At 33.7% G+C, this 12,938-nt stretch overlaps 1 protein-coding gene across 1 annotated transcript; it reads right to left on the bottom strand.

Moving 5' to 3' along the window:
- Positions 1-6,529: 6,529 nt before the first annotated feature.
- On the bottom strand, positions 6,530-10,946 carry LOC108360766 (endothelial lipase). The gene is made up of 6 exons (XM_017613195.1): positions 10,660-10,946; positions 10,449-10,582; positions 9,111-9,246; positions 7,585-7,916; positions 6,898-7,072; positions 6,530-6,833 (listed from the first exon to the last, which is right to left on the bottom strand). Exons 1-6 carry the CDS (start codon positions 10,782-10,784, stop codon positions 6,761-6,763), a joined length of 975 nt encoding a protein of 324 aa, XP_017468684.1. The 5' UTR covers positions 10,785-10,946; the 3' UTR covers positions 6,530-6,760.
- Between the last annotated feature and the right edge of the window lie 1,992 nt (positions 10,947-12,938).

The following is a 12,938-nucleotide window of genomic DNA, read 5'->3' as shown; positions in this document are numbered from 1 at the left end:
TTTTTATATGGTAAAAAAATTGTCAAAGAACAACGGTAATTTGTAGTTACTTCAAACTTGAAGATTATTTTTCAGTACGCTACGGAACTGCACACTAAAAAAAACTCAAAAACTTAAAAAAAAATTAAAATTTTTTATAATTTTTGTTTTTACCTTACTACAAAGTCTGAAACTTATATTTGTGTATGTATATGGCTTTAAATTCAATAACAATGGAAGTTACTAAAAGAAAAATTATGCAGAAAAAAACGAAAAAGCATTACCCCTATTCAAGTGCACCGATTATTCTTAATCGAAAAACGGTTAAATTTGATCGGAAAAATTAAAATCCATTTTGAACGGTTGAATTAAGATTTTTATTATAAAGATCGTAACCGTTATGGTGCCTGATATAAATAAAGACTTCTGCCAATTTTTGCCATTCTTTTAGATATGTATATTTTCTCTTATTCATACATACATACATATCTCTATTAACATAATCGGACCATTATCTCTTGTAATCTCTTGAAAAGTCACTCTTAGTGAATAATTTAGTGTAGATAATGATGGGCGTAAAAATCAAAAATTCTTAAGATTTTTTGTAAAGTATATTTTATTAGAAATCTTACTCTTTTTATAATATCAACTGAGTTGTACCGAGCCCTACAAAGGAATTCAAATTGCATGAAGTTTATTATAAACTTATTGAAAAGTTAAAATACAAATTTGATAATTCTCTTAATTGCATACAAAATTTTAAAATGCGACTTCGTCTTTTCACCAAAATCGTAACTTCTTAATTATTTTTTATTTATATTAAACAATTATTGTTGTTGAACTTAAGCCCGTTTTCTATGATAAATTATTGCGGAAAAAAGAACAAAAGTTTTATAAATGTTAGAAGTTATAGCTGCTATTTCGGAGATCACCACATCTCCTCATCATCGAGTTTTTTATTTATGCAAACAATAGTATATCGATCAATTGTTTCAGTGATGATTTCACTTTAGTTTTTTCTACAAAACCTCTATGATTGTTAAGCATACAAAAACCTAAATTAAGCAAACTAAATAGAAAATATTAAGAGATATTATTTATTTTACAATATTTTGAGGTAAATGAGCTATATGACTGAGAAAAATCATTAAATTTTCTGTTAGAATTTAGTTTTTGTATAGGAAAAAGCCCGAATCAACTGTTGATAAACATAATTTATCAAACTAACAAAAGTAAACTGAAAAGGACGTTCACAGTTGATAAAATTATCGAGTAACAACCAGCAGTTTATCAAAACTAACGAAATGGATGTGAAGACCCCTAAACATTTCACTTATTGCATACATTTTTTGAACTGAAAATTGATTATGAAATGCATAGAAGGAAACTTACAATGCAACTTTGGAATTTAGTCCCCCTCCCAGCCCGTACCTGCGTGCGCCCATGCTTAGGTCGAAAATCTATGAAAATATTTCCCAAATCGTAATGATTTTAAATCGTACGAACTTCAGGACATGCATGAGTAGCTCGTATTGCTCCCTCCAATATCAGCTTGAAGAAGTCATACGAGAGTCATACGTCGCTAGGTCTGAAATCTACTCTAGTCTGAAACTGCTCGGTTAGGTTCTTCTCTATTGCCACCAATCGGAAGGTTGTGCTCAACGTCTGTTCCCCGTTCTAGCATGGTCCTGTATACAGTGTGATTCTCCTTTGCACTAATGCGGCATTTCTCGTTGAAATTATTTTTGGGGCTAGCTGAGTAGCCAATTACTTTTTCAGTGGTGCCACGCAAGAAGCAAGTAAATGTGATTCCATGTGTCGCTATGTGCTCGGAGTGCAAGAATAAGAATTTAGTGGCGAATCAGTAGCCTATCCGTTGCATTCGCAGCTTTTTAGTGACAAGCTTTCTATAGCGGTGTGTACGGGTTTCATCTGCATGAAGTATGTATGTGCTTAGGTGCTTGATATCTCTTTTAGACCGAGCCGTCCAGTCGGCAGCAAACCCTCGCCACACGAACAAAGTAAAAAGATAAGTTTGGTTTCCGAACTTGGTAGCAAAAATTGGTATTTTAGCTTAGCTTCTTCGCCATATAATTTACACGTAAATTATTAATTTAAAACTCATCGAAACTTCTTTTATGACGCATGTCTCAGTTAAACTTGCATTAATTATAAACGCAGAATACATGAAAAGATGTTCTTGGAGAAAAAAGTTATGCTAAATAAGGCGAATCATTCACAGTGTGTGATAACAGTCCTACTTTCCAAATGACATAAATTTTATAACGGTTAAAAAGACTCATTATTACTACTCGTGAGCCCCTGAATGTAATAACAGTACTTACATATACATATATCATTTTAAAACAAGCACACCGTATATCTATATCTCCAAAACCACTATAATTTTTTGTACTACCTTAACAAAAGAAATTTCTATAACAGCATATTGACAAAAAAAGGAACCAATTCCATATCTACACAAACCCACCAAAAAATTTACATACAAATATATACCTAAATATACCGATAATCTCAAATTAAATATTAAATTCCTCTCAGTTCTAAATGTGGTTTCACACCAAACAAAAAATACAAAGATCTTTAACAAATTATACAAAATAATCACTTAAACTATGCACACACAAAAATATGATTAATACTTACCTACCGATATACATACATTAATACATACTACATACATATGGAAAATGGCTATATAATAACATTTGTCAAATAACTCAATGAATGGCTTTAAACATATTCAAATACATACATACATACTCACAAAACGTATGCAACAATATTATCCATATATATAAAATAACATGAAATGCGAAATGCGTTTAAGAGATTAAATGAAAATTTGTTAAATTATTCAAATTCAAAGTGATCAATAAGTTTAAGCTCGAATTTTATAATTAATAAGTTATTATGTACTTACTTAGATTTAATTAACATATGTACATACATACATGCGAAGTATGTATTTGTATGTATGCATGTGTTAAGCTTATAACAAATATGATATGGCTTTAATAGCTACTAATTCAATGATTCATAAACAGTATACAAAGAAATATATTTAGATATACACACGTATGTACATTAGATCGTACCACCTTAGAAGAAACAAAAAAAAAGTTCTCCGTACGCCCTTAGTCTAACGCACTTTTGCAAGGAATTTTCGAAAATTTTAATTTTTTGCCAAACCCAGTGTCGCCTATTTAAAATGGTTTGTTCGATAAAAAAATCAATTTCATCCGATAAATGAAAAATAAAAAAAAACGGTGAAGCCCGGTTTCGAATAAAACCGAGTCAATCACCCTAGTAAATACTAGAACAGGGTGAGGTCAATGAATTGTTGAACAGAAAAATTGTTTACTCGAGTATCGAGATAAAAACATCGATATATCGAACTTTAAGAATCGACTACGGTTGCCGAAGACATGATGAAAAATTAAGAAATGCGCTCTTTTACGTACGAAAAAAAAACAGAAATTATCTTCGACTCGAAAGACTTCCTTAGCAAAACTTTTATGAATTTCGGCGAGCTTTAATTTACTGCCATTAAGGTGGCATATTAGAGTGCTAGCTACTAAGATCAATTGGGTAAATACTAGAACGGAGTCAATGAACTTTGGCACAAAAAAAAATGTCTCCTCGCGACAAGAAATGGAATTATCATCCTTTAAGATCCGACTCCAAATGCCAAAGATATAGCAATGTTTGGCCAAAAAGAAAATTTTTTTCGAAATTGCTTTGCAAAAATACTTCACTTGACACAGAGATGTAAGGCGATTTTTTTTCTGGCGCGATCTAATGTACATACATGTATATGCATATAAGCTCGCGTGAACATTCCAACATGCAAAGTGCAAAACTCGCATTGCTGCATTCAAATAATACTTATATTATGTAATTGCCTAATTAATATGATGATTCAATAAAGTTTTGTATTTTATCATTCAAAAATCTGTCATAATTGTATGCCAGCCTAGTTATAGACTTTTGTAATGTAAATAAATACACAAAATGCGTTAAATATTTTTTTTAAGATTTATTACCATTTTTAGTCTTTAAACCTTATTGTTAAACGTTGAAATTTTGAATTCAAATAAATGACCAACAAACAGTTATATTAATAGGTGTGTTTGGTGCTTTAAAGTTGTCCTGTTGCAGTAAGTTATAGACTATCTACTACTTGAGGTCGAAATATATTCATAACGCACAAAGGCATACCGTCTCGCTCGTTTAACTAAGCACTGTGAATTTGGTCCTAAATGATTCATTTTTATGAAATACGAGCAGCAAATTGTGTTACTCATACGCCATGCATCCCCCTGTTTAATCAAACNTTAATCGATTTCTTTTTTCATCCTGATCATTTATGTATACATTTGTCTATATCTATCTCGATCCGTTTTGGCTGTTACAAACAACCGTTATGTGAACAAAATTAATATACCCTTGTGCACAAGTGCGCTCGGGTATAAAAATAAGGTCAATTTACACGACGACTTTTCAAGCTGCGTTTTTTGCACATTCTCTTTTAAAAAAGTCTTCGAAAATCTTCGTGCATTTACACGGTGACCTTTTCTTTGCGGGGTTTCTTGCGTTTGTTTGAGATTTATGCGTCAACATTTCCTTGGTGAATTCTCTCATTTTTAGAGCGGTGCGGTGTGGTTTCGTATGCAGAAACTTTTTTTTTTTTGTAAACCGGTGTTATTACCAAAAATATCAGTACTCGAATGTATATGTAGTGCAATAGCAACCTAATCACATTTGAAATTGTACCTAATTGGCCTAACTTAAACCAAATGTAACTGACCTTACTACGCTTTTTTGCATACTTCCGCTTCTTTAACAAGTTTTCATAGAAAAGCACAGTGAAGTCTGGAACTCGACTACTATTCAGACAATGACGAAAATCATCTTTTGGGAGAAAAATTCTACGTTAAATACGGCAAATGTGAAATGAAAACCGGATATGAAAAATGTTTTGTATAGATGGTATGTAACTGTACTTAAACACAGGGTGATCGCGATCAAAAGAAAGATTCAGCAAATTGCAAAACACAAAAACTCTGTAAATATTTTTGAGCGTACTGTATTAAGAAAGACGAAGCATTGGTATCACCCTGCAGATACAGTTTAGCTAAGACACTTGTTCGCTTGCTATGCTTGCGACATCGCCAGTCAGAAGTTCGTATTTGCTCCCACGCCAAAGGCAGAGAACGTATATAAATACCAGGGGTGGGCCCAGGTAGGGGCTTAAGGGGAAATTTGCCCTCCCCCAAGACTGTGTAATATGTATTTTCATAATATTCAACTGAATATCGTGAAATATCATTACAAGAATATATAATAGGTTTGTTCCACAAGCTACTTGTAGAAAAACTCGAGCAAAGTTCAAACTGTGAGCGTATATTAAAGAAACTCGAAAACTTACTTGCGTATATCAAACTCGAAGTGACTTCGAGAAGCTCGGGGAACAAACCTAATGAACGGATGCTTTTGAAAATTTTAATTTATAGAAAAAGTGTGTCAAATTTCACTTGAGTTTGAAATTTTAGCTGTGTGCTAAGCTCGAAGTATTATGTTATTTGAGTAGTATTCGAATTCACTGAATTTTCAAAATTTTGAAATTATGTACTTAATTTTAAATTTTTACTTTTTTTGTTATATTTTCGAATTTGTATTATTTTACACAGTTGAGTCACAGCAAGTTTGAATATTTTCACAGGTTCAGAAAACAACGAAAATTAATATTATTAAATTTCTTGAGATTTCTTATTTTTAGGATAATTTCCAAAATTTCAAAAACTATATAAATCCGGCAGATTCTAGTAATTTTGGTAAAATGAGAATATTTTGAAATGTACAAAATTATTGAGATTTTAGAAATTTTAATATTTTCCAAAATTTTGAGAATTTTATTTATCCTTAAATGTAAAAATGTGAAACATCACAAATTGTCGAAAAATTCTTATGTTCATGGTACTTGTGTGTAAAAAATAGAAAATTCTTAGAATTCTAAAAGATATTAACATTTTTGAAAAATTCCAAAATTTTTCCACTTTTCGGAACTTTTCCAAAATTTTGTATTGATATAACAATGTTTGATAATTTTAAATTTTTGGAAAATTTTGAAAACATCAACTTCCAAAATTTTTTGAATCTTCAAGAATTAAGAAAATTTTTTAAACTTTAAAAAACGACGAAATATGAAAATATTTCCCACATTCGAAAACTTTTAATTTCGTGGAAAAAAGCTATGGCTGCAGAATCCTTCTGGCCAGGGGTGAAACGGAGGAAGCGGATTAACTTCTGGGTTTAACTAAGTTGTACCTGCCAACATTGCAGGGGTTCTTAAACGATTACTTTACGATGAGAATTCATGATTTAAGACTGATTATAAATTCAAATCATTTCAGTGTGTATAATCGTCCGATAGTGATGAAGGAGCGCCCTAATAAAGAAGGGAGACATTCCAAAATCAACCATATCACCGCGCGCGCGCGCGGGAGAACGTCTACCTTCACGTCAACGGACATGAACATTTTAACATTTACGTGATTTCCATACATACATATATATGTAATTAGACATATGCAATTCAATCATTTTTAATAAATAAACTTTTTATAACGTTTGTAATAAACGGGAGTGTAGCCCTTTTCCATACAACTAAAACGCGAAAGTTCTCGCTTCTCACGTTGCTATGGTCCTCCGCCGGATAAGCATCCCACCTGCTCAGAACCTCAGGATCCTACCTAAGTCAGAAGTTGGTATTTGCTCCCATGCCAAAGGGTGGTGCATCATTGGTTGGCAGATAAAAATATCCAGTGGCACTGCAATTTTGAAAAATTTACATTTACTGCAACATGTTTTGATTTGAACACAGGAAAAGCCTACCTCCGCGACACCTCTTCTCCCATATAAATCACCTCACTTTCATCCACCTTTCTTCGACAACCATTGACGTTCAACGTTTTGATGCCACTTAGAGTGCATGATGCTGCTGGAAAGCTCGCCGGCTGTCCAATAGATTCAGCATATAAGAACACTGCGCGATTATGACTACAGCTATCTGTAGGGTAGTAAAGATTTTAATATTCAGATATATGTAAACATATATACATGTTTATGAGTGTATATTTATATCAGGGAGGTTCTTAAAAATATGAACACTTAAATTGTGTAGGGGGCAGCTCTTTAGCTTATTTTACGTACAAAAAAAATATATATATAAAATTCCAAAATTTAAAAAAAAAAAAAAGGTGTTCAAAATTAAATTTTTTTATCGCAAAAACTCGAAATTGTGGTGACTTTGAGCATCTATTACTCAGCGAGTTCATGAATTTGTATGAATAAATTTCAATAATTTTCGAAATTGATCAAATTTGAGGTCAAAATTTTGTCGAATTTTTGCAACTTAAAAAATTTTTAATTTTTTCAAATCCAGCTAGCAACCATTAACTTTTCAAACTTTCAAATTTTCGTAAAGGTGCTTATTTTATACATAGAATAAAACAAAGGGATGCCATACGATGTTGATGCATATATTAAGGACCACCCTAATGCATACGTTTGTTTACTTACATTGTTCAAATAGTAATTGCTTTGCAATCAGTAGCACATCCATATCGGCACAACCTGGTTGTGGTGCAGTTCCGAAATTCGGATAGAAATCAACATTGCCACGTGGAGTGCCATCGCCAAATACCGGAAAGTCTGTATGTATTACATCGACGAACTGTGCCGCGGAGTGGTGTAAGCCATCGACGGAGAGCGGTGTAAACAGCGGCAAAGCGGGATCTAAACCGGTTACACGTCCCAAAGTGCCATTAAAGTAATCACCAAGATTGCCAGCGACATGTGCACCTAAACTATGGCCGATGACGTGCACGTCAGCGGGAGCGATCTCGTGTTTGCTAATGAATGAAGAAAATACAAAACGAACGTAATTTATATTAGTGAGGGTCTTGAAAAGATATGAAAAAATAAAAATAAGTAAAAAACTTGAAATTGCCGTTTGTGGACATGGCTTTTGACAATAATTAGTATTTACAACCGATGCAAATCTGTTATCGGAAATTGGTATCGATATTCAAGAAAGTATCGATTCATGGCGTATTGATATAATTCACTGCCTGTGAAATCGTTATGCCGGTGAAAAATATCGATATCGGAAAAAATCGATATAAAAAATATTTTATTACTGAAATTCCAAAAATAGTTAAAATTTATTAACTCGGCGTTGGCAAATTCAATCATGAACTCCAAGATTATAAATTCCGATCTCTTACAAGATATTAATCGATTAATCAACATTTTCGATAAATTTTGTCTTTAATATTAAAATAATATAATAGATTTTTTCAAATATATTGCTAGTATTATTCTAGTATTTTAGCATTTTATCACAAAGTCAGCATGCAATAACATTAATATCAGCAACTTTTGTATAAAGTTTCCGAAATTCACTTCTTACAGGAGCCATTTTGAACACGCGCGTCTAAGTTTCCGAATTTAAAAAGACAGTGATGCGACTTTAAGAAATGGCACGCTTTTTTTACTCACAAGCAGAGTTGCCATTTTGGTAAAACTTTGAAGAGATAAGAATCTAGGACGAATTTTGATATTAATAAAATGTTGTGAGTGGCAGCAATGTTTATATATAATAATTCAATTAATTTCGTAATAAATCGATTAATGACTCGATTAATTAAAACGAGAAATTCGATTCGATTCTGAAAAAAATTACTCGATTAATGCTAGTAATGATGATAATCCGACTAATTTTTTAAGGGTACCAAAATACAACTCGAGTTTAACTTAGTTTTTGAATTATATATTGATTTTTGTTATTTTTTATGTAAATATCGATCTCTTAGATATGTATATCGACCAGGGAAAATTTATTAAAAAATCTATTATCAGAGCATGAAATATCGATGGTAGGACTTATTTATTTATTTTATATCGCACATTCCTCCTTTTAGTTGAAAGCAACAATCGACTGGTGTGAACGGCCCTTCAACTAATCGCTTCTAATGAAGTTGGGGGCAGCCAAATTTTGATTCAACTAATCGCCTCATGTAAACAGCGTATTAGATTGTACTTACTCCATAAACTCCTTTAGTTGCTCTCCAAACTGTTTCGCAATTTGTACAATCGCCTTACGAGAGGTGGGATAATCCACACCAGCAGCATCGGACCAATCTGCGAGCAGAACGTTGTCCTTACCTTTAGCGAGATATGCTAAAAATGGAATTAGGAAAAGAACATATCGCTAGCTTAGAAAGAAAATTTGCTAAGTCCCATTTTAAAAATTTTACAGGGGAGGAAAAAATCTTCCTATAGCCATTTTCTTTAACTATTTCGCAAGACTTTGAATCAAACATTTTGCGCGTTTAAAGCAAAGCAAAACTCCATAAGAATCAGAAGGTTTCGATATTTATTAAAAGATGTCGTATTATTTTGGCCTTATCCGATTTGCGGTGCTTCTTTTGGACTTAGCAAATTTTCCTTTTATTGCTTATGAAGAGGAAATAATAAAACAAGTACCTTAATAATTTTCGAAACGACGCGTATTCAATTTCTCTAGCCTCCTATATCAAAATATGAGTTTTCATAAAAAGTGGACTTAGCAACTTTTCACTCTAAGCTAGCGATATATAAAATGTAATGCAACTAAATTTTTTCGAAACCCTATTAGGAAGAACCGAAACCCACAAGCGGTTTAAGAATTCGGGGACCCGTTACAATTTATATATATGAAAAATATTTTTGAGCCTCGAACTTTAAAGATGTTCGTTTTCAAAGGCATCACCCTAATAGTTGTAAGTAGCCCTAGCCTCGGGTTCGCCAAAAATCGCTTAGGCGGTTATAGCGTCAATCAGGAATAGCGTTTAGCCATAATATTCTGGTTAGTAGTTGTGAGCTCGTAGCTTCGAATCTACGGTCTTTGTTCTATGAAGTTCAAAACCATATTTCGTGAAAGAAATTCTCTACCTGAATAATTTTATAGCTAGGGGATTTCCTTAAGCGCGAAGAGTAGAAAACTCGGAACACTCAAACGTTTTCGAAACTGTTTATGGGAATGCACTTTTTTGTAGCCTCGCAAACAATCGGGAAATTCAGAAATTTGACAGTTCAGTCAGAGTTTCTTTGTATAAAACATTGTATCAGCTGAAGTAAGTATATAAACAAAACATTCAAAATGCCAAGTAAAACTGAAAAATGTTAATTGTATGAATTAAAATCTGGTTCTGACTGAAAATTACGAACTACTTTCCGATGACGTTTTCGCGACTGTTTGCCGCGAAAGCTTTCGAGGCATGCCAAAGCGCTATTCATACAATTTTTGACAGCTTTTCGAGGCTGAAAAAGTTTCGAGGTTTTCAAGCCATTTTCGAGTTTGAGAGGATCCCCTAAGTGATTTTTTCGTTTACTTTATTTACCATTCCTCAGCGGTGTAATGGAGAAGTGAGACCGACTACTAGTGAAACCATGTATAATGAGTTTTATATCAGTTTTCGTAGGCAACTGCTCCACCTCACTCAAGATCAGTTCGCCGATACTAGCAGAAGTTGCGCTAAAAAATTAGAAAGCACATTTGAAATCACTTTTCCTTATAACTTTAACTTCATATTTTTGTTTTCAAATACACACGGTTTCTGATAGTAAATATTGGCTTTTGATATCAAGTCATCTATGTTATGTACGAAAACCGCGGTAGCTTGGAAAGAATAAGCGCCTTGTAATATAAAGAATAAAATGAATATCACCGAGGTCATTTCGATCTTTCTCTTTCAAATACTTATACTTTATTAATTTTAATATTTTTTCTCCACTCTAAAATTACGCCAATAAATGTTCATTCGCACCACTACTATACCGATTTGTTACTAAGATTTCCAGCGTTTTTGCGAAGCTTCTTATATCTGCTTAGATGGGATTCAAGCGCTAATATAATTTGTTTAGTCGCATGTTTCACAGCATTTTTAATGTAAGTGTTTGAAATTTAGGAAAATTGCTCGTAATTTTCTGCTTAGCTCTGATAATATCGGAGGTAGTACTGATGCTTATGCTTACGTACATAGATAGATTGCTGAATGTGTGTGCAAGCAAATGCCAATGAAGAACAGTCAGCACTTGATAGAAAACATTGTTATGAACTTGAAATATTTTTCTTTTCTCAGTTTATAGATAAAAGGTAGATTCAGTAGTTGAGGGAATGCATACCGTCCTACGCTTGGAGGAAGGGGTCGTTGTTCTTGCAGTAAGCACTACCACCAAAAACTGCCATACAACGTCTCAGAAAACTGCAAAGATTTGCGTGTTTCACTGCATCGTGAAATTACTCAATTGTGGCTCTAGAATGCCTTCTAGGATGGATACCTCTTCATATTTTTATTCAAGCAACAGCAGCCGCGAGGGAACTTCAAATTCGACCCTCTAACAACCTTTTATAAAAATAACCTTCATGCAGGTATTCTGGGGAAATACCAGCGTAGTCCCAGATGGCGTATATTGGTTTAACGGGATGCCTGCGCTTTATACCATATACGTACACTTTGGCTGAAGTAAGCACTTTCTGCGGCCAAAAGCCCAGTTTAAAATTTTTGCTTTCAACATTTTTAACAGGGGGACTCTATTCTATCTAGATACTCTGATTAGAAAATAAATTATGAATTTATGACTACAATGTAGCTCTGGTCCAATATCCGTCAACTTAAATTTTGCGGTTTTGGTTTTACTTAGTTTGTGCTAGAATTTATTATAATGAACAGCCATGTAGCGCGGATGTGTAGCAGTTGGAAGTCGGTAATACGGCCAAAGGATAGAGCAGTCCCTGCTTGAAAGGTCGTATTTTTCTTTTTTCCAATAAAACATTTTCCTCCATTTTAGAAGGAATCGACGGGTGGTCTGGGATATCCGGTGGGTGTGGTTATGCGCCGATTTCGCTGATTTTCAAACCAACGTCATTTAAGATTCCCAGAATCATTTATAACGGGTGATTTTTTAAGAGCTTGATAACTTTTTTTTTAAAAAAAACGCATAAAATTTGCAAAATCTCATCGGTTCTTTATTTGAAACGTTAGATTGGTCCATGACATTTACTTTTTGAAGATAATTTCATTTAAATGTTGACCGCGGCTGCGTCTTAGGTGGTCCNTCAAAGCATACTGAGCATCTTTCTCTTTGACACCATGTCTGAAATCCCACGTGATCTGTCAAATACTAATGCATGAAAATCCTAACCTCAAAAAAATCACCCGTTACTAGATTTTAAGCGCTTATCAGCATTGGTTGATTTTTGACCATAGAAAGTACTTATTTCAGCCATAGTGCAGAGGTACAAAAATGATCCAAGGACGGAGGACAGGTGTTACCAAACTTGCAATTTCCATGGACAGATGGCCGACCGCGTTACAAACTGAAGTATTAGCAATATTAACCTGTGCCAATTAAAATTTGGAAAAGTTTTAAAGTGCGCCGTTCTAGTTATTTTTTTCAGATAGCCATCAGCTATCTCTAACCGGATATTAAAATCCACACTTGTTAAAGAATACTTTAGCATGCGTAAAATTTGACAGATAAAAATACGGCAACACTGTTATGGCTACCATGGCCCTGTTGGATCGAAAACAAGGAGACCACAGACGAGTTGGCACGAAAGGGATCTTTAACTGCATGAAACCATTCAGTGGTCTCAGTTGGCGTTCTTTGAGAGCCATAATAATTGAGTGGGTACCCTCTGCACGCAATAAGGGATATGTACCATAAGCACGCCAGGTTCTTTGGTCATCCTTTCATTAAGTAGAAATGCCATCAACGTATCTAATTGGTAACAACCGGCTACGATTTCACATGCACCGAATAGCTGTTACCGGAAAATAAGAATGCTGCCGACTCTGTCTTGAGAACGATGACCCTCAGGAACACAT

The sequence above is a fragment of the Rhagoletis zephyria genome, unplaced genomic scaffold (genome assembly GCF_001687245.7).
Source record: "Rhagoletis zephyria isolate East Lansing unplaced genomic scaffold, Rhagoletis_zephyria_1.1 Rzeph_scaffold_00017, whole genome shotgun sequence".
Lineage (NCBI taxonomy): Eukaryota > Metazoa > Arthropoda > Insecta > Diptera > Tephritidae > Rhagoletis > Rhagoletis zephyria.
This window is presented reverse-complemented; position numbering and strand designations above follow the sequence as displayed.